General features: G+C 36.5%; 4 protein-coding genes across 5 annotated transcripts; all 4 read left to right on the top strand.

Moving 5' to 3' along the window:
- Positions 1-743: 743 nt before the first annotated feature.
- On the top strand, positions 744-4,383 carry LOC137734978 (E3 ubiquitin-protein ligase DIS1). Its single transcript, XM_068474324.2, has 4 exons — positions 744-969; positions 2,019-2,250; positions 3,119-3,505; positions 3,820-4,383. The coding sequence occupies exons 2-4, from the start codon at positions 2,041-2,043 to the stop codon at positions 4,138-4,140; spliced, it is 918 nt and encodes a 305-aa protein (XP_068330425.2). The 5' UTR covers positions 744-969; positions 2,019-2,040; the 3' UTR covers positions 4,141-4,383.
- Positions 4,384-5,445: 1,062 nt separating this feature from the next.
- On the top strand, positions 5,446-10,906 carry LOC137735742 (protein PTST, chloroplastic). The gene is made up of 9 exons (XM_068475183.2): positions 5,446-5,629; positions 6,030-6,064; positions 6,349-6,664; positions 7,529-7,618; positions 8,410-8,478; positions 9,028-9,133; positions 9,994-10,082; positions 10,229-10,341; positions 10,416-10,906. The coding sequence occupies exons 2-9, from the start codon at positions 6,030-6,032 to the stop codon at positions 10,516-10,518; spliced, it is 921 nt and encodes a 306-aa protein (XP_068331284.2). The 5' UTR covers positions 5,446-5,629; the 3' UTR covers positions 10,519-10,906.
- Positions 10,907-12,679: 1,773 nt separating this feature from the next.
- On the top strand, positions 12,680-13,406 carry LOC137733967 (small ribosomal subunit protein eS25y). The gene is made up of 2 exons (XM_068473194.2): positions 12,680-12,817; positions 12,903-13,406. Exons 1-2 carry the CDS (start codon positions 12,815-12,817, stop codon positions 13,224-13,226), a joined length of 327 nt encoding a protein of 108 aa, XP_068329295.1. The 5' UTR covers positions 12,680-12,814; the 3' UTR covers positions 13,227-13,406.
- Positions 13,407-16,177: 2,771 nt separating this feature from the next.
- Positions 16,178-21,460, top strand: LOC137735004 (putative ADP-ribosylation factor GTPase-activating protein AGD11). 2 transcript variants are annotated; one of them, XM_068474355.2, is made up of 10 exons: positions 16,178-16,774; positions 16,872-16,998; positions 17,419-17,499; positions 18,127-18,211; positions 18,933-19,008; positions 19,121-19,284; positions 19,367-19,595; positions 19,870-19,986; positions 20,078-20,173; positions 20,875-21,460. In XM_068474355.2, the coding sequence occupies exons 2-10, from the start codon at positions 16,950-16,952 to the stop codon at positions 21,154-21,156; spliced, it is 1,179 nt and encodes a 392-aa protein (XP_068330456.1). In that variant the 5' UTR covers positions 16,178-16,774; positions 16,872-16,949; the 3' UTR covers positions 21,157-21,460. The 2 variants fall into 2 exon arrangements, with proteins under 2 accessions (XP_068330456.1, XP_068330458.1); XM_068474357.2 differs by having other exon boundaries at positions 17,425-17,499.
- Positions 21,461-22,226: the final 766 nt, after the last annotated feature.

Raw genomic sequence — 22,226 nt, forward strand, 5'->3', positions numbered from 1 at the left:
CCTTATTTATCACTCAATAATGTAAAGACCCTTTGGTTATATATGAGTGAATGATCACTATGTTTGAGTGTTTTGAAATGATCTCTATGTTTGAGGTCAAGTCAATAAAGAATGAATCATGAAATGTTGATAAAGGGGATTTTATAAAATTCTCACCTTGATAATTACAAAAGCATGCATGAGATTTTATGTGTGTTATTTTTTTTGTCTCACTGAACTCAAACTAGTCCATCATGACGTAATTTTCAAAATCAAACAGTTTTATTGAAATTTTTCTCCTTCATCAAAATGAACATTTGTCCTAGGAAAACCAAACAAAAAACAAATAAGAACATTCACACAAATTTCTTACCCAATTTGAAGAACAAGACTCAGCTGTTGAAAGAATCAATAGCCCCTCCTGCTGAGAGCCTATCACGACATGACACGTGTGTAATACTTAAACATGTGTCATGCCATGATAAGCTCTCAGTAGAAGGGGCTACTAATTCTTTCATCTTAGACACATGTTATGCTGTGATAGGCTCTCAGCTAAAGAAACTGCTAATTCTTTCGAAGTTAAATCCCATTTTGAAAGGACTTTTTTTTTTTTTTTTTTTTTATTTTTATCGGGAAAACTTTTATATGCTTTGGAAATAAGACGAGAACAGTCAGCGGGGACCCACTCGCCTCCGGTTTCGACTTCGACAGTTGACCTTTCCCTTTTTCATTTCCTCGAGAAATCTCTCTCTCCTCTCTCTCTCTCTACTGAACGCCACGCTCCTCCCCGTCCCCCACTCTCTCTCTTTTCTCTCTCAAAACATCTTTAATTTGAAATTCCTTGAACTCGCAAACGCGCATTTCCGCGTCCCCCCTTATTATATTACTGCAGCCTGCAGGGGACAATTCTCCATAGCCGGCCACCTACCAGACCTCTCCTCTCTCCTTCTTTTTCTCTCTCTGCATTGGGCGTTTGATTATAATTCAAAGGTATAATATTTTCATCTTTTTCCAGCTCAAGTTTGTTGGGTTTTATTTATTTTTCAGTTTTCTCTAATGGGTTTTTAATTTTATGGTTACCTATTTGAAATTTATGTAATTTAAGGTGGAAAAGTTTTCATTTTTCTCTGAATATGTTTTGGAATTTTCTAGATCTATTGTGGAATTGACGTTGAATATCAATGTGGGCATGCGATATTGGAGTCCGATTGTAGCATTTAGACGAACCCATTTGCTTTTTTTTTTTTGTTTCGATCTGCATTGATCAGTTAATTTGTTGAATTATTTCATGATTTTGCAAATTTTAAAGTTTTAGAATTTTGAATCCTGGCGATGTACATTTCCTTGAAGAATACATGTTTCTGTATTTGCTTAAGTTTTGAAAATTTGAATTCGATCTGCTTGATCATAAGTAGTTGAATTACCTGAATATATTCAGGATTTTGAGGCTTTCAATTCTCTGATATATGAGAACTGGGAGGTTGATAGGTAGGTTCCTTCCATTTACATCCTAAGAACGATATGCATAATTGTTGTCGATTTTTCTCATTCATGTTTTGAATAGTAGGCGTCCAATCGAGCGCTGTTCACTCGTGTGAAATGTAAACACCAAAAACATAGTGTTAATCGTTATAAGGGAACCGGCATTTACTTCTCCCTCATCTTTCACATGCCACTTGAGCTCAGGATGAAGGTTATAAATCTGTATGGTATTTACACCTCGGTCTTATAAGGGTTTCTTGTCTGCCATTGCGATTTAAGCTTTGGATTCGAATATAAGAAGTCATGTTTGTCGTGTTTTGAGTTTAGTCTGGACTTCTTTGATAGCATGTGGACGGAGCTTGAAAAGAAAACCAGAAAGTGTAATGGGAAAAAAGTTTTGCTTTTAAGGACACACTTGGTACTTCTTTCTACTTATGGTTATCCTTTAGATTGGATCATTTAGAACTTGGTGCATGAATTAAACATGGTGTATCGTACAATGCTTATTGTTTTGCATCACCTATATATTTAACTTTTTTTTTATATGTTCGGCTCAGATAAGTAGCTGTGTGTGCCAGCATGGCATCCAGTAGTCCATTTTTTGATGACATCCGGACCAAATCTGAGGTTATTGATCCTCCTCAAAGTGAGGACATGCTGGATGTTGGAGAAAGTGTAATTGATGCTACTGTAATGCCCCAAAAACCTAATGTGACGGTTTCTAGCAGTGTTCGCGAGCTGCTGGAGTGCCCTGTGTGCTTAAATGCTATGTACCCCCCAATCCATCAGGTTTGATTACTTAATAATTTTGCTTTATCTTATGAAGTCAAACCCACTCCCTTCGTTTTCATTCTAGTATTAATTCTACTCACTCATTCACGATATTGTAGCTGAAACTAGCATGCTTTTTCACTTATCCCTGACCGATGCTAATAATTCATTAGTTTAAAGTAGCGTCAAGCGTGAGGTTTTGAATTTGTGGGAGGGGTTCTCTTGGGAAACTGGTAGACGAGGTGCTATCATTTGCAACTTTGTGGACAGGTTTCTGCTGTGCCACTATTTGTTTCACTCCTTACTAACCCTTACCAAGTGCATATTCTTGAGCTGTTTGATTTTATTGAGTTCGCTTTTTTCCTTCAAATCTATTTGGTCTTTGGCGCATGTAAGTATTTTTAAGCAATAACATATTAGGAGGCCCTAATTTGAAATGAAAAAGGAATTATGTATCTTAGTCTACCTATATCGTAATTACATAATTTTATTGTGGAGTCCTTCATTTGATGTAAATTTTTTTCTCTCTTCTTAAACTTTTTCCTTTAGAAAGTTTGAATTTATTTATTCATGTAATATAGGTTTTTGTCAAATTTATTTACAATATTTATTAAGAAAACAGAAAAATAGTTCTTTTGAGGGATGAGAAGCTTTTGAATAGGACCCCAACTTTGTTCTTTGCATTAGTAGCGACTACTTTTGGAAATAATTGTCGATTAGTCAACACTAGTGGATTTATTGCCAGTTGACTGTTTCTAAATCCATTCCGTCAAATTGTATTTGTGTGTTTTCAATGCTTATACCATCAAAATACTAACAAGTATTTTGATGTTCCAAATTAGATGCTTGTTGTTTGTTACCTAATTGGCTTTCTCGCCTTTTGCAGTGTTCAAATGGTCACACATTATGTTCTGGTTGCAAACCAAGGGTTCACAACCGGTGCCCCACTTGCCGACATGAGCTTGGTAATATCAGATGTCTTGCGTTGGAGAAGGTGGCTGCTTCTCTGGAACTTCCTTGTAAATACCAGAGTTTTGGTTGCATGGGCATATACCCTTATTACAGCAAGCTAAAGCATGAATCTCAGTGTCTCCATAGACCCTATAACTGCCCCTATGCTGGTTCTGAATGCTCCATCGTTGGAGATATTCCTCATCTGGTGGCCCATTTAAAAGATGATCACAAAGTCGACATGCACAATGGCAGCACTTTCAACCATCGCTATGTAAAATCAAATCCACAAGAAGTTGAAAACGCCACTTGGATGTTAACGGTATTATTCACTTTTGCCTTATTCTTCCTGTTCTCCATTATCCTTCTTCACCCCCTTACAATTTAATCCTCAGCCAACTCAAAACCATTTAGCTTAAAAGCTTTGATGATTGATAAAACAAAGAGTGAAAAATCTGTCTCTGAAATGCTCTATGAGTCTTCCCAGCCTTTGGAAGGGTGGACTGTCATGGCGAAGCCACTAGCTGGTCTCCTTTTTAACACAAAGCATAACTAGAAATTTGCTATCTTTTCCAAAATCCGTCTTTGACACAAACGAAGCATAACTAGAAATTTGCTATCTTTTCCATTCTGCAGGTTTTTAGTTGCTTCAACCAGTATTTTTGCCTACATTTTGAAGCTTTCCAGCTCGGGATGGCTCCCGTCTACATAGCATTCTTGCGGTTCATGGGAGATGATAACGAGGCAAAGAACTACAGCTACAGTCTAGAAGTAGGTGGGAATGGGAGGAAGATGATTTGGCAGGGGGTGCCGCGTAGCATTAGGGATAGCCATCGCAAGGTTCGTGACAGTTTTGATGGTCTCATTATTCAACGCAACATGGCTCTCTTCTTCTCAGGGGGAGACCGAAAGGAATTGAAGCTTAGGGTGACCGGAAGGATATGGAAGGAACAGTGACAGCAATCTGTCATCTTGAACTCTTTCGTTCGATCATCTTATCTAGTTAGCAGGTCAGTCGCTTTTCGTGGTTACGAGTCTCTTCTGGCCATGTAGTTTAGGGAATGTAGGAAGCAAACTCTCTTTGCTTGTTCATGCTTTAATTGCATATGAGACTTGTGTATGGCATGCTGCAAATGAGACTTGTTTTTGTGTGGATACACAAAGACACATATTTAACGGAAGAAGAATGTGATTCGATAATACCCCGATTATTGTGGTCTAACATCCTAGTGGATGGGGTGCGGGTTTGCGTACTTGTACTTGCAACGTCAAATTGACCCTTCTCGAACCAATTAACTACTTTATTCACTAATTTTGAGGTAAGGATCCTCTCTGGATCAATTCACTTCGAATTCGGATCCTTTCTACTCCCAATCAGCGCAAATCTTGTAACCCTCGCGACTAGCATGCTCGTCTTCCTCTCACTGCTACCGGCAGTGATGGTGGCGGGGATCGGATCGGCCACCAACATGCTCGTCTTTATCCGTTTGTTCGGAGTCAGAGCGTTGGTGGTGGTGTTCCTATGAGTCGGCGTCGACGACGTCGATGAATTCTCAGTGTATGAGACCAAAACTTTTTCACTGTCCATATTAATCCGTCCTTTGTAGAGATAAAAAATTACTTAAAAAAGAAAAAAAATTTGCAACCACGTGGCACAATCTGAACTGTTCGATTACAAAAAAAAAAAAAAAAAAAATCTGTATCCAACTATCCACATTAATTTGGTTAGAAAATAATGTTAAAAATAGAGAAAAATGGAATTTTTTAAAAACAATATTTCCTATAAATACCCAATCATACTGTTTCAGAAAAACTGCAATTTTGAACAATAACAAGTGGTGTGACGAGGTTGGTTAAAAAAATATATCTAAAAGTAAACATAATTTAAAAAAAATAAACAATTTTTGAATGCCAATTGTCTAGACAATTTATTTACGAGGTGGAGATGCACTAAGCAATTAGTATTCACAGAGGCACTAATTGTCTATTGCTCGATTGCTTGGGCAATTATTATCGTAATGTGGTGGAGTTGCTCTAAACAATATTAACTACAACAAAGACGATTCTCTAAAATAACGGTTCATGTTGCAGTCTTAATTTAATTAAGAATGTAATTTTGTAAATCTTAATAAATCCTTCCAGGATAAGAAATTATACCACACAATTCACTCAATTCTCGGTTTTTACCACTGTTTGCCACCCTTCTCGCTCCCTCTACAATTCTTCAGGTAAATAGGTGGAGTTCAGTAATTTTATTCTGTTGTCATTAGGATGTTGTGATTATATGTGTGGCCTCATTTTATTGGTCGCAGAACGTCTCTTCAATCCAACTCCCCATTAATTATTCAATTTAGCTCCTTCTCCTCCAACCGTCTCTCGGCTACCTCGCCACCACTTCCGCCTTAGTTTCAACCGGAGTTGCTACTCTTCGCGACAGCTTTGTACAGTAAGTCCTATCAATTTCTTTTCATTTTTACGTGTAGATTTTCCAAAGTTGAAATTTGAGCTCAATTCCATTATTCAATTGATGGGTTTTCTCTAATTCATGTAAAGAATCCATTTTATATGAATTTATCGCATTTCGAGATTAGGGATTAGTAAACGAGCCATAATTGTGTTGTGGGTAGTGGGTGTTGGTTCAAGTACTGTCATTTTTCTACAGCGTGCAGCTTAATTTGATTAGATTGTGCTGTTAAAGTTAGAACAATTGGACACGAATTACAGTCATTGGTTATTGGTTCCTTTGACAGAGAAGTATTGTTACTTTGATTTTAGAGAATTGTTGAGTTATTCAAGTTTCTAGCAAAAAATTGTGATCATGTTTTTTCGTTGTAACGATTTTTCAGATGGAATCAATCAACATGGAGATAGGCACCGCGCGGTAAGCTTTCTTCACTTTTATAGATAAATTCAGTTGTTTCCTCCATGTGGTAGTTGAAAAATCACTAAACAAGCACTGTTTTTACCTACAGATCATTTGCATTGACGCTTATCGGAAACATTAATTCTGCATGATTTGCTCTTGCACTATCAATATACTTAGTTAGCATTGATGATATTGATAACTTAATCTCCACCGTAGTCTTTCATATTCATGGCATTGATGATGTCGCTAAGTAGTTATGAATTTCATTTTCTTATTATCATTCATCGTAATCTCGACAGGTGTTGCCTTGACAACCGAGTACTGTGCATGTCAAGAAAAGATTCAAGAAGGTTGGAATGGAGAAATATCCGTCCGCTTCCACACATTGTAACTACTGGGAAATTAAAGTTGAGCTATCAGAGGTTGATCTTGATGGGTTCTGAAGTTTCTACTGGGAAGCATCCCCTGAACCATGTCTTCTGGAGAATACATTCAATTCCCACTGGTTTGGAGGAATCATCATCAGCACATGCTGAAACCTATAGCGGAAATGATGAATATGCAGATAAAGATTTGCAGGAGGAACTTCCTTCTCAGCCTTTAAGAAGTAATGAGGTACTCATGCCACTAGTTAGTTTAACATGGTAAATTGGGCAGTAAAGGAAAAAGTTCCCACCTTAAATTCCATGGTTATATTTTTCATGGTCAAAATCCATATTTTTTTATAGCACAGGTTCGTGATAATATCTAGAATTGGATATAATCTCTCACCATGGATCTTGGAACTGGTCCAATCTTTTTTGTGTTACAAGTCCTTGACAGCATTTAAATGCATGAATTTCCTTTTCTATTTTTTTGGAATTCTTGGCTACCGGTGGCTTTATCTGTATTGTTATGAACCCACACTTGTTAGTACTAGATAATAGACAGAGATAGGTTTTTTTTTTCCTTTTTCAATTTCCATGTATATAATATATATTTCTTTTGAATTTCAGATGTTCAAACTATCCTGATAATTTGGATTGGTGTGAAGAAAATAAAGTGTTTGGAGCTTAACTTAGTTGTTAATGTTCTATATAATTTGGTATCTGTTTTTTTAGGCGTTTCTTACACAAAAAATTGTGATACTTTGATTTTGGGATAAAGCCTGATTTTCCTACTATTTCCAGACTTTGCTTTCAACCCTTCTGTTGTTCAGAAGTAAATGAAAATAGCCTAAAGGAAAAATTGTTAGATTGTTAATGTCAACACATGATTGAAAAGGTGTTAACTCCAATAGTTACCTAGATTCTGTTTGTTCTTAAGTATATGGTAGTGTTAACTGTTAAGGCTGGAAAGAAATAAAAGGACTTTTGAATATTATTAGAGGGAAGGTTGGGGAATACTAAGATCTTGGACTTCACTTCGGGCATGGGTTTGTTTGGTATTTCAGGAATATATTAGATCTCAAGAACTAACTTATCTTAAAACTCTTATCAGTTGCAGTCACTGCTAGCTGATTCTGAAAGAACAAAGCTCGTCAAAAAACTAAGTGAAGCCAATCAACAAAATCGGTTTCTCAAACGACAGGTTTGTATTTATCCGTAGCATTGGCCTTTCTATAACTTGACTTCTGATTCAATATGTCATTTAAATTCTTCTTCATCACTTTATGGGAGTGGCCTACCTTTTATGCTGTTGCCATCTGTGTTGATTTCTTAATTGATTATGGAGTTTAATAATATGCATTTAGGAATGCATTCTAGCAGCAGTATGCGTTATTCTACTGAAGAGTGAAAGACTCTTTCACAAAACAGGAAAGTAGATCAAAACCTTGTTGAGTCCAGTGCTTTTCAATGACACCCCATGGCTATCAGTAAATACTCCATTTAAAATAAAAGCCATATTACTGGAGGAAAAGAAATTATAACCGAGAGAAGAAGCGTGAATGTTAAAATTGAGTTGTTGGCTTGTTTAGCATTAGCATATGAGTATTAACAAATTTATACATAAAGGTTCACCTATTCATAATCTCATTTTAAATTTGAAGGTAGTTGAATTGAATATACTGAAGGGTGACGATGCTTCCACCACTTTCATCATTTGGGTTATGAGAAAAATGACACAAAATATGTTGCATGAATTTTTGTTTCCAATTATTTTCTTCACCCAATAGCTCATCTTAAGCTCTTCGAGAAAATTAATGTGCATATAAGTTATAACTATAATTCATGGAGCTGTTAAATGGAGACATCTTGGATGTGTATAAGGTTATTTTGTTTAATCATCAATCATCATATACATCTTCTTTGGTCTGTCAGTCTAGATTGTTCTATCATGTGTCATAGATTTGACATCTGAGATTGATTGTCATTATACAGTTGCATATAAAGGAGGATGCGTTGGTTAACTTCAAAAGTGAACTTGCTGTCTTGGGACTTGAAATTCAGGTAACATATTTTACAAGTGCTGGTTGTCTGCACATCTTGCATGAACATATGTTAACACTTGTGACTAATTTAACTATTTAAGTCCCTAGAGATCTGTATTTTTATCACATGTGAGTCATCTGAGTCCCAAGATAGACATTTTTTCTTTCATGTTTGGCCTCTTTAACATTCTACAAATCCCTTTTTTCGATACAAAATATGGCTGTAGGTCAAGCACTATTTGGAAGGAGCAAGTAGTTCCAGTCCCGGTTTTGAAGTCATATCCGCTGCCAAAATGCATTTAGTTAGATGTTTATAGTTGCTTGATTTCAAAAGCCATCTTGATTGAATTCTGCTAAAATAAATTAATCTTTAAGAATTTCAAACATCAATACATAGGATCTATATATCATAAACCTTTAACCTTTACGACAACCGCTTTACTAATAAGTTAATAACATACCCATCAGCACTTGTTGAACATTTTGTTATCATGCATTACGGTCCACGTGATTCAATAAAGTCGAAGACTTGTGATGGCATGATTCCTTCAGTTGTTCTAATGGGCAGGCTTTGGTGAAATTGGCAGAAGAAAACACCAAATCTGTCATTCCTGAAGGTTCAAGAAAGATTAATGGGAAATACATTCAATCCCACCTTCTTTCCCGTTTAGAAGGTAACTTGCTCTAGATTGATTTATTTATTCCTTATTACTCACTCTCTTTCCTTTTTCTGCTAAAACTTTATTCCTTTCCTGATAACTGAGAAAGTTTATTAAGAAGCATTATATAGCATGAAACAAATGATTCCGCACAAAGATGAGTATGTATTTTCTTCTCTTTCAATAGCATGATGTTTCCTAAGGTGCATCTCCTCCACCAATGTAATTGAGCCATTGCATGAATACGTCCCTTGAGGTGTTCTCTCTGATTTTCTGTTTTTCCCAAAAATATATTTGTAATCGATATTTAAATTCATTTTCAGACCATCTATATCTGAACAATCTAAATAAGTCATATACAGGTTACAATCATTTAGTGAAAAGTAATAAGAAACATAATGTAGGAACAAAGACCACTTGGGTGAGGAGTGACAAAGGGAGAAAGGACCACTTAATAGTTGGGATTCAGAGCGGAAACCTAAGGAAGAAGGTTGGTTGACTCTTGGCATTTGGGGAAAAGAAATAGGCTTTACTTGGTAATGGTGGTGGTGATTACCTCTTGAGTAAAACTCCTGGGCATTAGCCATTTGGAGTCAATATGGTTTCCATACAAATGGTTGGGATTCTTAAGTTGAAAGAGATTATTTTTTATATCCTGTATGGTACATGGGTTATTCCTTATGTTCTCATCTTCTCTTCTGAACTTTGGTATTTGGAAGTAGGATAAACATTGGCAAGATATTTGGGTGGGGTGCCCTGTTTTAACTTCAGAATTGTTGTTTCCCAACTTATATTGGATTTCTTTGAAAACGCTGTCATGTCGTTGTTTCCATGCGTGTAAACTTCTAACCAAAAGTACTTTTGCATGTGTGAAGCTGTACATGAAAAGTTGAAGGAACAGATAAAGGGTGTTGGTGCGGCACAATCCAAGGAGGTTCCCCTATTCTGGTGCGGCATGGCTGAGGTAAATATAAACCTTTTACTGGGTAATTCCCTTTCCTCAACTAACGGGGTGTGGTAATGATGAGTGAATTTCTGGAATACGATAATTCGGGTCACTTTCTTCTTCATTGCAAAGAAAATGATGACAAGAGTGTTTTTGTCTAACAGAGTGTGCAAGTTATGGGCACTTTTGATGGATGGAGTCAAGGAGAGGATTTATCTCCAGAGTACACTGGTTCTTTCACTACATTCTCAACAACATTAATGCTGAGACCTGGAAGGTACCTACCTGATCACTCAACTATTCCTCCTCTTCCTCCCTTTCTTCACTCCGACCCGTAATTTTATTTTGAAGGTATGAAATCAAGTTCTTGGTTGATGGAGAATGGAAGCTATCACCAGAATTTCCTACAGTTGGTGAGGGATTAACAGAAAATAACTTGTTAATCGTGGAATAGGTCGAGGTCTACAGATAAAAGGATGTTGGTCCTTATTTCTGCTTCTGGTGTACGGAAAAACCTTAACATTTTAACTACAGATAAAGGATGTTGGTCCTTAATTCTGCTTCTAACGTACGGAAAAACCTAGCATTTTAACTACTAGAGCAGAAAGGGAAAAAGAAACGAGCATCTTATCTAAAACCTCCGCGAAACTGTTTGCTTTGTATCGTTATACATAATCAGATGCGGTGTATTGTGCTTGATACTGTTGATATTGCTGTATGTTTGGCACTGTGTCAGATCAAGAGGTTGGATAAGTTGTATGTTTGGTATTCTACAAAATAAAGAGGTTATCAAATGAAACCACCAATATCATTGTGATTCCCTTCCGGTGATGACTTTCACACTTCCGTTTTATTCATTTTATTCTGTTTCACTCGTTTTTGTTGTACTTTGAATGATTGAGTAAACAAAAGGAGGATCACAACATAAACACTGAAAGGAGTGTAAACGAACAAACTTTTAACTGAGGATTACAATTACATAACTTTCTTTTCTCCTCTCAATGTAATGCATTGTTAGCACTAGTAATGGTCACTCAAATTATTCTAACATTTGTTTTTCTTCTTCATTAGTATATGTTACAGGTTGATTGTTTCGCGATATGGCCACTGCTCTTGAAGTGTGGACCTCTATGTCAATGGCGAAATACCCCGATCATAAAGGCTGGTATTAAATGAGCTGATCGTGCTTTATTTTCTAACCCGACTCAGCTCATTTAAAGTCAGCTCACATGGATTTGAGTTGTGCCTGGACCGACCAAATTAATAAATAGGCCGTGCTTGTCATTCACGTATCAAATTCCACATACTTTTTGACTATATTCAACACATTCTTAAGATAAATACATCTTATATATAGTGCTAGTCATTCACATATCTCATTCTCAAATCTCATTTGTAACCATGGGAGAGTCACATCCTATATCGCCACCCGACATCATCCTTGAGTTGGCATGGTTCAAGGTCATGTTGTTTGTGGCAAAAACGTCGTCGGGGATGATCTCGCAAACATGGCAAGAATGCCGATTATTTCGTGATATGGTCATTGTTTATGAAGCGTGGACCTATGTGTCAATGGCGAAATATCCCTATCATAAAGCCTTGTATTATAATAAGTCGGTCATGCTCTATTTTTCTGGCATGGCTCGACACAATTAAAGTTAGCCCAGGTGAATCTAGGTTGTGCTTGGGCCGAACTAATAAATAAATGGGTTATGCTGGTTACTCTCATTGAAAGAAAGTGTAGGTGTAACTTTGTTTAGATATTGCGTAAAAATTAGTTGCACAAGTTAATTTATCTATTATATCATAGTAGAGTACGTACTCTTAAAATATAGGTGCAACTTTGCCTAATTACGTAAATATTGTTGTACAAGTTGTGCATTGTTATTATTATTATCACACGAATATGGTTAAATTGTTTTAAGGGGATATAATTGTTCATGTCTTTACTTAACAGGCTAACTCCAATTTTTATTACTATTGCTAACTTCAATTCAAATGGTAAATTAGCCGTAACTTCCCTTATTTATTCTAGGTTAGTTTTGCCAAGTATACTTGGGTTTTTTTTCTCCCCCTCTTTCTTCCACTTAAAGTTCGAGTATTAAGGGTTAAATTTTAATGGCCCGCTTAATCTTAGGAAGCCTAAGAAAAGTAGTAAGTTAAAAAGTGAAAAACAGATTACTCATATCACATTGACAAGCAGTAGCTGAACATAAAATTAGACACGTGAAAGTAAAAGATAATAATAAATATGCTATGTTTAGCGTTGTTGAGAGAAAAAAAAATCGAACTCGAGAGCTCGAATGTGTGGATAACTTTTAACAAACTAAGATACAAATGTTTTGCATATTCTCTTAACAAGTTAAGTTCATGGGGTTAGTGAACAATTTTTATGAAATCTATGCCATTCTAAATTCCTTTTGGAAAATAGCTTGAGTGAGAATCCGTATTTTAATTACTTGTCTTCAAACGAGCAATAATAAATTATTTTCTTTAATTTCTCTTCAATTATTTTTTTTCTAATAAAAAAGACCTGGGCCTAAATATGTTGAACTTTGACAAGTGGGCCATCACTCACTAGCCCACAACAAAAACACCCAAACGACGTCGTCGGCATATAACCCAATGAAACCCTAGGTCATAAAACCTCCCCACTCGCATCGTTTCCTCATTCACTCTCTCGCTTTCCCCCGCCGCTGTAATCCGATCCCTCCTCTCTCCTCCCCTCCCTGTCGCTGTAATCCAATCCCATGGTAAGCACGTACCCAATCATCTTCCGATTGCCAACCATCTGTTTGCGTAAATGTCTCTGACAATCTTTCGTTTCTGATTTTTCAGGCGCCGAAGAAGGACAAGGCACCGCCGCCGTCGTCGAAGCCGGCGAAATCCGGAGGAGGCAAGCAGAAGAAGAAGAAGTGGAGCAAGGGAAAGCAGAAGGAGAAGGTGAACAACATGGTGCTCTTCGACCAGGGCACCTACGACAAGCTCCTCACTGAGGCACCCAAGTACAAGCTCATCACACCGTCCATTCTCTCCGACCGTCTCAGGATCAACGGTTCCCTGGCCAGGAAGGCCATCAGGGAGTTGATGGCTAGAGGCTCGATCAGGATGGTCTCTGCCCATGCCAGCCAGCAGATCTACACCAGGGCTACCAACACCTAGGTCTCTTTGCTCTTTCGTGTTTAATTGTCGTTTCGGGTATCGTTATATGTGGTTTCAGACTATTTAGCTTCGATTTTGTTTAATCTACAAATTTATGGAAACCTAGAGATTTTCTTGGCTTGATGAATTACTTTCCAGTTTTCACCTAATATATGCTTCAGCCAATGCTCAGTTCTTATTTGTTGAAATTGTTTTTTTACTTGCCTGTTCTATATATGCCGATTTTTCACTTTAATCGTAATGAAATATAATGCTTTTCGGGTATTCACCATCGAAAATGTCTTATGTTTTTGTAGTTAGTAGGCTCAATCGAAAATGTGTTATGTTTTCGTATAGTAGGCTTTTCAGGCGTAGGATCCTCGACTACCCGTCGGTGTTCCAATATTTGTAGTTTTTAGGGTTTGACTTTTGAGGCATGAAACACGATTGCATTTGTTTTGAGCACAAATTTGATGGTCGCTAATGTTGATCAGCCAATACCGTGGAAATGATCTTCTGCCGATGGGGTTATGCGTTGAATTTGACGTTCTTTGTGTTATATATTTCTGTGCTTGGAGTTGTGGTTACGCAGCGCAATGACATTCTAGGATTCATGTAGCTGAGCCCACTTGGTGAGAAAAGGTTTTGTTGTTGTTGGAGTTGTGGTTATGTAAAATGTTTATGGGGACGCGTTGATTTGGATACAAGCGTAATGTGTGTGTCTTGTGTAATGATTTAATGCCTAGGAATGCCGATAAGATGAATATGGATCGTTAGTGGGAGTGTGGTAGAATAGTACTTCAAGTGTAGGCGGGTTTGTAAGGGATTGAAGAGCAGTTTTAGGTGCGAATCTATTAAATAGAATTCAAATGCGATGACTGCATTTGTCAATGATCCTTGGATCATTTTCTTAGAAAGCAGGCGAGCCGAGGAAAAGAAATCTTCTTCTGAGCCTTGACTGTTCATTCCGCCATGATCGCGGCTTTTCCAAGTCCTCGTTTTTTCGCTCATGTCTGAAATTGTTTCCAGCATTATCTCTCTCCTTGATATCCCAGTTTGATCTCCGTAAATTATTTTCCCAACACCTGTGCTATGAGCCTATGAGTATGCATAAGTCCTTGTGTTCTACAGAATTGGTTTCGCAGTCTGGTGTGTTCTGTAACATTGGTTTCATACCGTTGCAAAATTTGTGTCACATATACAATTAGGGGTGATTCAATTTAGGATCTGCCGAAGGTTTTAGGTTAAACGTCCATCGAAGGCTGGGCGAGAATTGACCAGGATGATGTAATCCGGCATTCTGCACGGCTCTAAGATTAGAATCGGTTTCATTGCTGTTGGCAGTCGCGACAAAATGCACAGCTCGTCCATAAATTATCTATACTAAGGGTGGGAGAGGGGGTGGACTTAATCTCATAATGGGCTAGCAATAATGTGGTTCAAAGCGATAATCGAACCTAAGACTTCTCATTTACAAGAGAAGAGGAATACCACTAAACTGAAGTATTAAGTGGCACCGATGAAGTGCATTAAAGTAAGCAATGCCGCATAAGGACTAAGTAACGGGTGGACTTTTATTCCGACTCTTAGCTGGTGGACGCGGTTGAAACCTGGGGGCAGGGGGAAGTAGCGGTACAACATTTCTTCCCTTTTCCTCTTATTCAACATTGGGGTCAAAAGATGTCTCCAAACATCTTCAATTCCCCTTCAGTTTTTCCAGGTCAACATTATTATTAGACGTGAAATTTTTAGTTGTGACGGGAACACAAGTGGTACACCATGTGTTTTAATAGGAGTGGTGAGAAATTTTATTTTTTAAGTTATTAACTTTTTAACACACATATCTCATTATTTGTATAGTGACATGTGATGTATCACCTTGTGTACCTGTCACATTGAAAAATCCCTCGTTAGATGAGACAAGTAGTGGAACTCCAGGTTGTATTCTTTTATATGCATTGAATAAGAGCTCTTAGTTCGGTAGTTCGGCATTTCCGTCGTCTACAATCTTATCCTTCGAGCAAAAATTACGAAATAATTTTCTGAATATACAAACATAAACAAAAATAAAGATAAACTACACAAAAGTAAAGCCAACTATAAGTAAACATGTAATGCAAATACAAAATAATATTAAGGTCGTTTAGTCAATCTATTATAGCAAATACATTGACGGTTCATAATGCTTTTACAAATTCATTTCATCCGACCTTAGTTTTAATTGAATTTTTGCAAAGGCTTTAGTTATATAATAAATTATAATATGAACGGTTTTAATCATAAACACAAAATTCATGAATTAGCAACAAAGAATTTTGAGTAAAAGCTCAAATTCATCATCATTTGAGTGACCATGTAGTATACTTTAAATTTCAAACTTAACTTCCTTATTAATAGCATTAGTAGCATTTATCCTGGCATTCGATTCTTTTGTTCGGAGTTCAATTTTCTCCTTTACCCAATATCGTTTTTACAAAAATAAGAAAAATGTTACCATATCTTTCGGTCTCTGATATAAACGTGTTGTTTCACTTAATTTTTGTGTCCATGTGGTAAGACTATTTATTTTTGTAAAAAAAGGGTTAACTAGTGGTTTCGTCACTGTAATTTACCATTTTTGGGGATTCACAGAGGTGTTTTAGCCTTTACTGAAGGCTATCATGTAATTCACACGTGCCAGAAATCGAACTCAAAATGTATCGTGTGTAATACGAGTCTGAAATTCATCTTTAACCGTTGAACCATGTAATTCACAAAGGCGTTTTAACCTCTACTGAAGGCTATCATGTAATTCACACGTGCCAGAAATCAAACCCAAAATACATCGTATGTAATACGAATTTGAAATTAATCTCTAATCACTGGACCGCCGGTGATGGTTTGGTAGGATAATTTATTTATTTATTTTTCGTTGGATCTTTTTGGTAGGACCAAACGTGGATGCATGTTTGCCTCATGAATGCATGATAAACAACCCAACTACCACAAAATGCTTCATTCCCGATGCTCATTTTTTATATTTCTTTTTTTTAGAAGATCCGCGAAACTCTGTTTTATTTGTTTTATTTGTTTTCCATGCCAGACTCAGTTTAGAGGCTCCGTTCTGATTTACCAAGAAAAAAAAAAACAAAAAACTGTATCTTTCAAATGTAATTATTATATACAAAATTAAAGAAAGAGAGAAAATAGAAGGATTGACAATATTTTGGCAAAACCCACTTTGCACATTGTTCCCATCATTTCCATCCTCTTACCCTCAATCTCTGCTTTGGCTTTTCTCCAAAATCCTATCACAAAAGATAATATTATTCACTTTCTTGGCCCACCCACCAATTTCTTCCCTTTTCCCCCTTTGTTTTTCAATCCAAATAACCCAAAGTTTTGAGCTTCAATCTGTTTGATGTCAAGAATTTCTCTCAATCTGTGAAGACCCATCTGGGTAGATTTTTGTTTGGTGGATTGTTTTTGAAAACTGTATGTATGGTCTACCAATTTGCCTATAAGAACCCCTTTTTGTTTCAGATAAAAACCCATTCCACCTTTTCTTTTGATAGCCTATATTTCAATCTGTAAGAACCCTTTTAAATCCTTTGTTTCATATCTGTTTTGATTTCCCCTTTTCATTAAATGGGTATATATATTTAATTAATGTGGAATTGGATGCAGAGGAATTGCTGATTGATTAAATGGGTATCCTCAGAAAGTAGCACTTTTTTTCATGATTTGGGTCTGAATCATTGGAGGATGGAGATGTCTACCCAGCAAGATAATTCTGTTCCCAACAAAGTTTCAGGTATAAGTTATATTTTAGGAATGGTTTTTAATAGTTGAGAAGAATTATCTTGCAGCTGCATTTATAACCTTCATAAAAATTTAAAGCGTTTGGAAAAGATATGATATATTACCTTGTGAGGGCAGGATAATTAATTGCTAAAGAAAAGTAATAAATTTGTGTTTTGAAATGAAACAAATGGTTTTGGTCAGGTCATATCTTATATTGGAACTTTCAAGTGAAAATCTACATTAATTCCTCAGAATTTTGATGCTTTTACGTGGTTTCAAAATTGTTTAATGGCAACATTTGGTGATGTTGTACCTTCTTGATGTTAAACATACTTTTCAAGAGTACAAAACTTGATGAATTGATTGCACGGTGTTGCACAGATGAATTTATACTGCGTTTCATCAATAAATTAACATGTTTCATTTGTAGGATCAGGTTCTTGCCTGTATGATCTCTTATGTTCAGACGCACCGGCTTGGAGATGCCCTAGTGATCAACGGTCATTATCTGGTACTCTTTATCCTTTACATCAAATGCGTGTTTAAGAATGCGTGTGTGCTCTGACTTGCAAAGATTTCCATTTTCATGACATGTTAGTGTAGTTAACTGTTAGTGGCGTGTCACTATTCACTCAAAATTGCAGTAACCCATTTGAATAGATGATACTCAAAGTTATGATATTGGCTTTTAACATACAACATGATTGCTCCAAGAAACATTTCAAATTGCAGTGGATCAGATATAGTATATGGATAGCTCGGGGATATCCGATACCTCCATTTTCTATCCTGTTATTTGATGCCTCTAGTTTACCTTCATGGAGATCAGACAAAAGACTGAATATGAAGTTCAAATAGAAGGTTTACAATGTGAAAAGTGTTAGTGGTAACTGGTAATGAGGGGGATACGTCCAGCCTTTGAGAACCCAACTTGTGGTTATAAATACCTAAAAATCATATACCAGTAAAATTAAATCCTGAAAAATAAGTTCTGCATCACCAAGCTCTCTACTATCTGATGTACCGATTTGTTTTTTTTTTTTTTGGGATGATTTTCCTTTCTTTATTGTGGGTCTCCCTGTGACATTGTAATAAGAGCACATCGTATCTTTTGTAACCGTTATAGTTCATTGAACAGGTCCACAAGAAAGGCTGGAGATTTTGTTGCGCCAATCTGCCAACAGGTCATGTGCAGATTGTGGAGCTCTAGATCCAAAATGGGTGTGAGTATCATATTTGCATGAAGAGAATGTTTTACCATCTATCCTGTTCCAGTTTTAATAAAAACTGAAGAAAACATTTTATGAAGTTACTTCGAACTAATAGAAGGTGTTCAAGTGTCTTACCTGGTATTCAATAAAAAAGTATCTTACATGGTCCTTTTCCTGTCCACCATTAATTATGTTATTATCTGTACAATCTTCTTTTCATCCTATTGAGCTCTATTTTGAGTTAAGTATATATCCCAATGCGGACAGTGCAAATTTCATGCATGTTCACTGTTTGAGAGTGGGTCCTGCACGTGGATTGAAGGAAAATTTGTGATGAGTAATGACACATGTTTTCACAATGATGCTTAATGAGTAGTTGTGAATTTGACGATTGATTTTAGAATTGTTGGTAATATTGATATCTTTTGCGCAATAATTTGAGGTTTGAGATATTCACAACTTATGAGTTGGATGATACTGTTGAGAGTATGAATCCCACATTAGGAAAGAAGGGGACTTTGCATGTGCTTACAAGTAATTGGGCAACTCGCCATATTGTCAATTAGTTTTATGGTGGAACCCCAACTTTCTTGATGATATTGGTATTTAGTAAACGAAACAACCTCATGTTTTGAGTTTTTCACTTCGACTACCTCTTCCTAGATGTATGTAAGCTATGACTGTTTTGGTTGCTTACGTTGTATTTTGACTGTACTGATTGGTTCAATATCAGATCTTTAAGCTTCGGAGTATTTATTTGTATAAAGTGTTCTGGTGTACATAGAAGCCTTGGAGTGCATATTTCGAAGGTATGGATTATTGTACCTTGTTCTGGATTTACCAGAAAGAATGTATGATGCGAAACTTTGACTATAGAGTATTGGAATTTGGAGATTCTAATCTGATCTGGAAATATGATAGGTTGTATCAGTGAAGCTAGATGAATGGTCAGACGATGAAGTTGATATCTTGGCAAGTATGGGAGGAAATACTACTGTAAACAAGAAGTATGAGGCTTGCTTGCCAGAAAATTTCTGTAAACCAAAACCAGATTCTTCTATAGAGGAGCGCTTTTATTTTATAAGGTAATTCAAGTAAAATCTTTTCATTACTTTGTTTTGAAACATATACCATTCTAAATCTGAGATTTACTTCTTGAATATGCAGGAGAAAATATGAGCTGCTAGACTTCTTGAACCCCAATGAACCGTTGTCATGTCCTTTTCCACCTAATAAGAGATCACCTCCTAGCAATTCAACTTTTAGTTCTACCCAAGATAAGAAACAGTATGAGAAACAACCAACGAAAAACCGTATTGGGCAGGCATTTCGTAACAGCTGGGGAAGAAAAGACTCTGAACATAAGACCGCAAAGAAGGGCTACTCAATGCCAATGGTAATGGCCTTTTTGTTTGATTACTGTGTTGTTTTATTTTGTTATTTCTCAGTCGTTTTGATGCCCTTGCTCCCTTTGGAGCGAGGTTATATAGTACCATGTCTATTTTCTTTATTTGGAAAAAAAGGATTTTTATTTTTAAATGTGAACCAGAAATAGTTGTGCCATAGTTTTAATCCATGACAATCACAAAGGAGGAATCAAAGTTTTTTGTATAAGTTTGAAATTTTGGTTTATATGTATATAATCTTACTGCTTCAAGTGTACATTATAGGCAGGTATGATCGAATTTGTTGGATTAATCAAGGTGAATGTGGTTAAAGGAACCAACCTAGTTGTACGGGATATGATGACAAGTGACCCTTACGTCATCCTTGCATTGGGTCACCAAGTAAGTTTCTTCTACTTAAGCTATTGTTTTGACATGAATTCAACCTTGTCAATAAACTTACAATGCAGTTTTCCCTAAATATTTGTTGCAGTCAGTGAAGACGCGTGTCATAAAGAACAATCTTAATCCCGTATGGAATGAGAGCCTGATGCTATCAATTCCTGATCACATACCTCCTCTAAAAGTGGTAAGTTTTACTTGGTTCCTATGAAATTACTATGACATCGAGTCCACCCCATGCACAATTTTTTACATTATAGATTCAAATTTCATGTGTATCGTGTTGAGATTGCTATTTAATGCAAGACAGTAGGTTATTTACCTATGGATGATAAAGATGTGCTGCCTTCTTTGCGTGGTGAGCTGTTTTATATTTTTGTTTGTGTTTGAATCAGTAAAGTTATGCAGATTCAATTTTGTGCATCATCAGGTGGCCAACTTTAATAACGTAGTTCATTAGTTGCCCAGATTTGTGAAGTTTTTAAACAGGGTAACATTTTCTGGTGTTGCAGTTGATAAACTAAAAATGATTTTCTCCTAAAATGTTCGTACATAAATTACTTGTATATTGAGCACTAATGTCAAAGGAAGCGTTCAATAAATTTCAGAAACTTTTTTTCCCCTTTAGTTTGGGACGGTTGTAAAATTGAATTCCCCAGTGCACGAAATTTCCTCCATGGTTACAGAAAGCCTATAAAAGTCATAGCCTGCCGTAAGAAACTGATAAGATTCTCTGCTTTTGTTTTTGAGTTGATTTATTATTGTTATATACGCATAATCTATAGAGTCGTATACTAGCATTCCCTTACTATCGATGAAGATGTTTATGTGCTTTGCATCTCAGTATTGTATAAAATTTTCTAGTAATGTTTCTATCGTTACGTTCAGCTGGTGTATGACAAAGATACGTTCAAAGCTGATGATTATATGGGTGAGGCCGAGATTGATATTCAACCTCTGGTGAGTGCTGCTATAGCTTATGAGAAATCCACGATCAATGAGCCGATGCAGCTTGGAAAGTGGGTAGCCAGCAAAGAAAACACACTCGTAAAAGATGGTGTCATCAACCTAGTAGACGGGAGAGTAAGACAGCAGATCTCTCTCAGGCTGCAGAATGTTGAGAGGGGTATACTGGAGATTGAGCTTGAATGTGTGCCTCTTAATCAATAGCCGGCATTAAGGAAATGAAACTTACGTGACCTTTATGATGCCGAGGTTTGCAACTCACCATGATCGATTGTGTGTATGTTATACCGTAGAAGTCATTATATCGATAGCTCTGTCAAGCGAGTCTCGGTTGTATATTACTGTAGTTTTTTTCTTTTTGATCTGTAGGTAAAAAATTTAGGATTTTAACTTCGTGGTACGCAGATGGATTCGATTTTATTTTTCATTTTTTCTGTATGAAACTTAAAACAGTGTCCAGTTTGGGAAATTTGGGAGTTCATCCATCAGCATTTACATTGCTCTGGTATTTCGTATTTGGTAATCTTCTCTTAAGAACTTTGGATGGAAGCATAAGCGAATGTAGTGCAATTTTTCCGTTTCTTCTTGTCCTCCTCGATAGACTCTCTTAGATATAAGGTTCTACATGAAATTTTGGTGCCCAGAACTCAAGAGCCTTAAAGCATCCACCCTTGTCAAAAATGTGATAACAAGTGAAAAAAGGGAGAGGATTTCTGCACACCGTCCCTTTTTTCAAGGCATTGGATCAAACATATCAGAAGAGAATCGAGGCCATAATTAAGAGGCGTGTGTAGAACGTGAAAATTGATGTTGAAAATTACTCTTCAAAAAAAAAAAAAAAAATTAATGAAACTTTGATGCTAATCGAAACACATTCCTCCTTGTAGGCACAGAACTACCCTTTTTTTATAACATTTCCTTGTTAATTTTCCGATAGTAACATTAAAAGTTTAAAGACTTTGTACAATTTGAATCCTCTAGCTCCTAGGAAACTAGAGGGGAAAAGAACGTTGGCATTAATATATACTTTGATAAGACAATAATTTAGTAGAGGGGGATACAGACTTGTGTGCAAGGGCGAGCATACTACTACCTTGGCCAAGACATTAGCTTCGTTTCGAACAACCGTCGAGTTAGAGTAGAGAAATCTCAGCAATTCGGAAAGTCAAATTACATATTACAAACAGGTTTTCAAGGTGCAGTGCTTAATTGGATTAATCACCGAATCCTATTTTTAATACATTCTCAATTGAAGATCGACTCAAACAAGTAAG

Source organism: Pyrus communis, chromosome 7 (assembly GCF_041283825.1).
Source record: "Pyrus communis isolate YQ-2024b chromosome 7, ASM4128382v1, whole genome shotgun sequence".
NCBI classification, from domain to species: Eukaryota; Viridiplantae; Streptophyta; class Magnoliopsida; order Rosales; family Rosaceae; genus Pyrus; species Pyrus communis.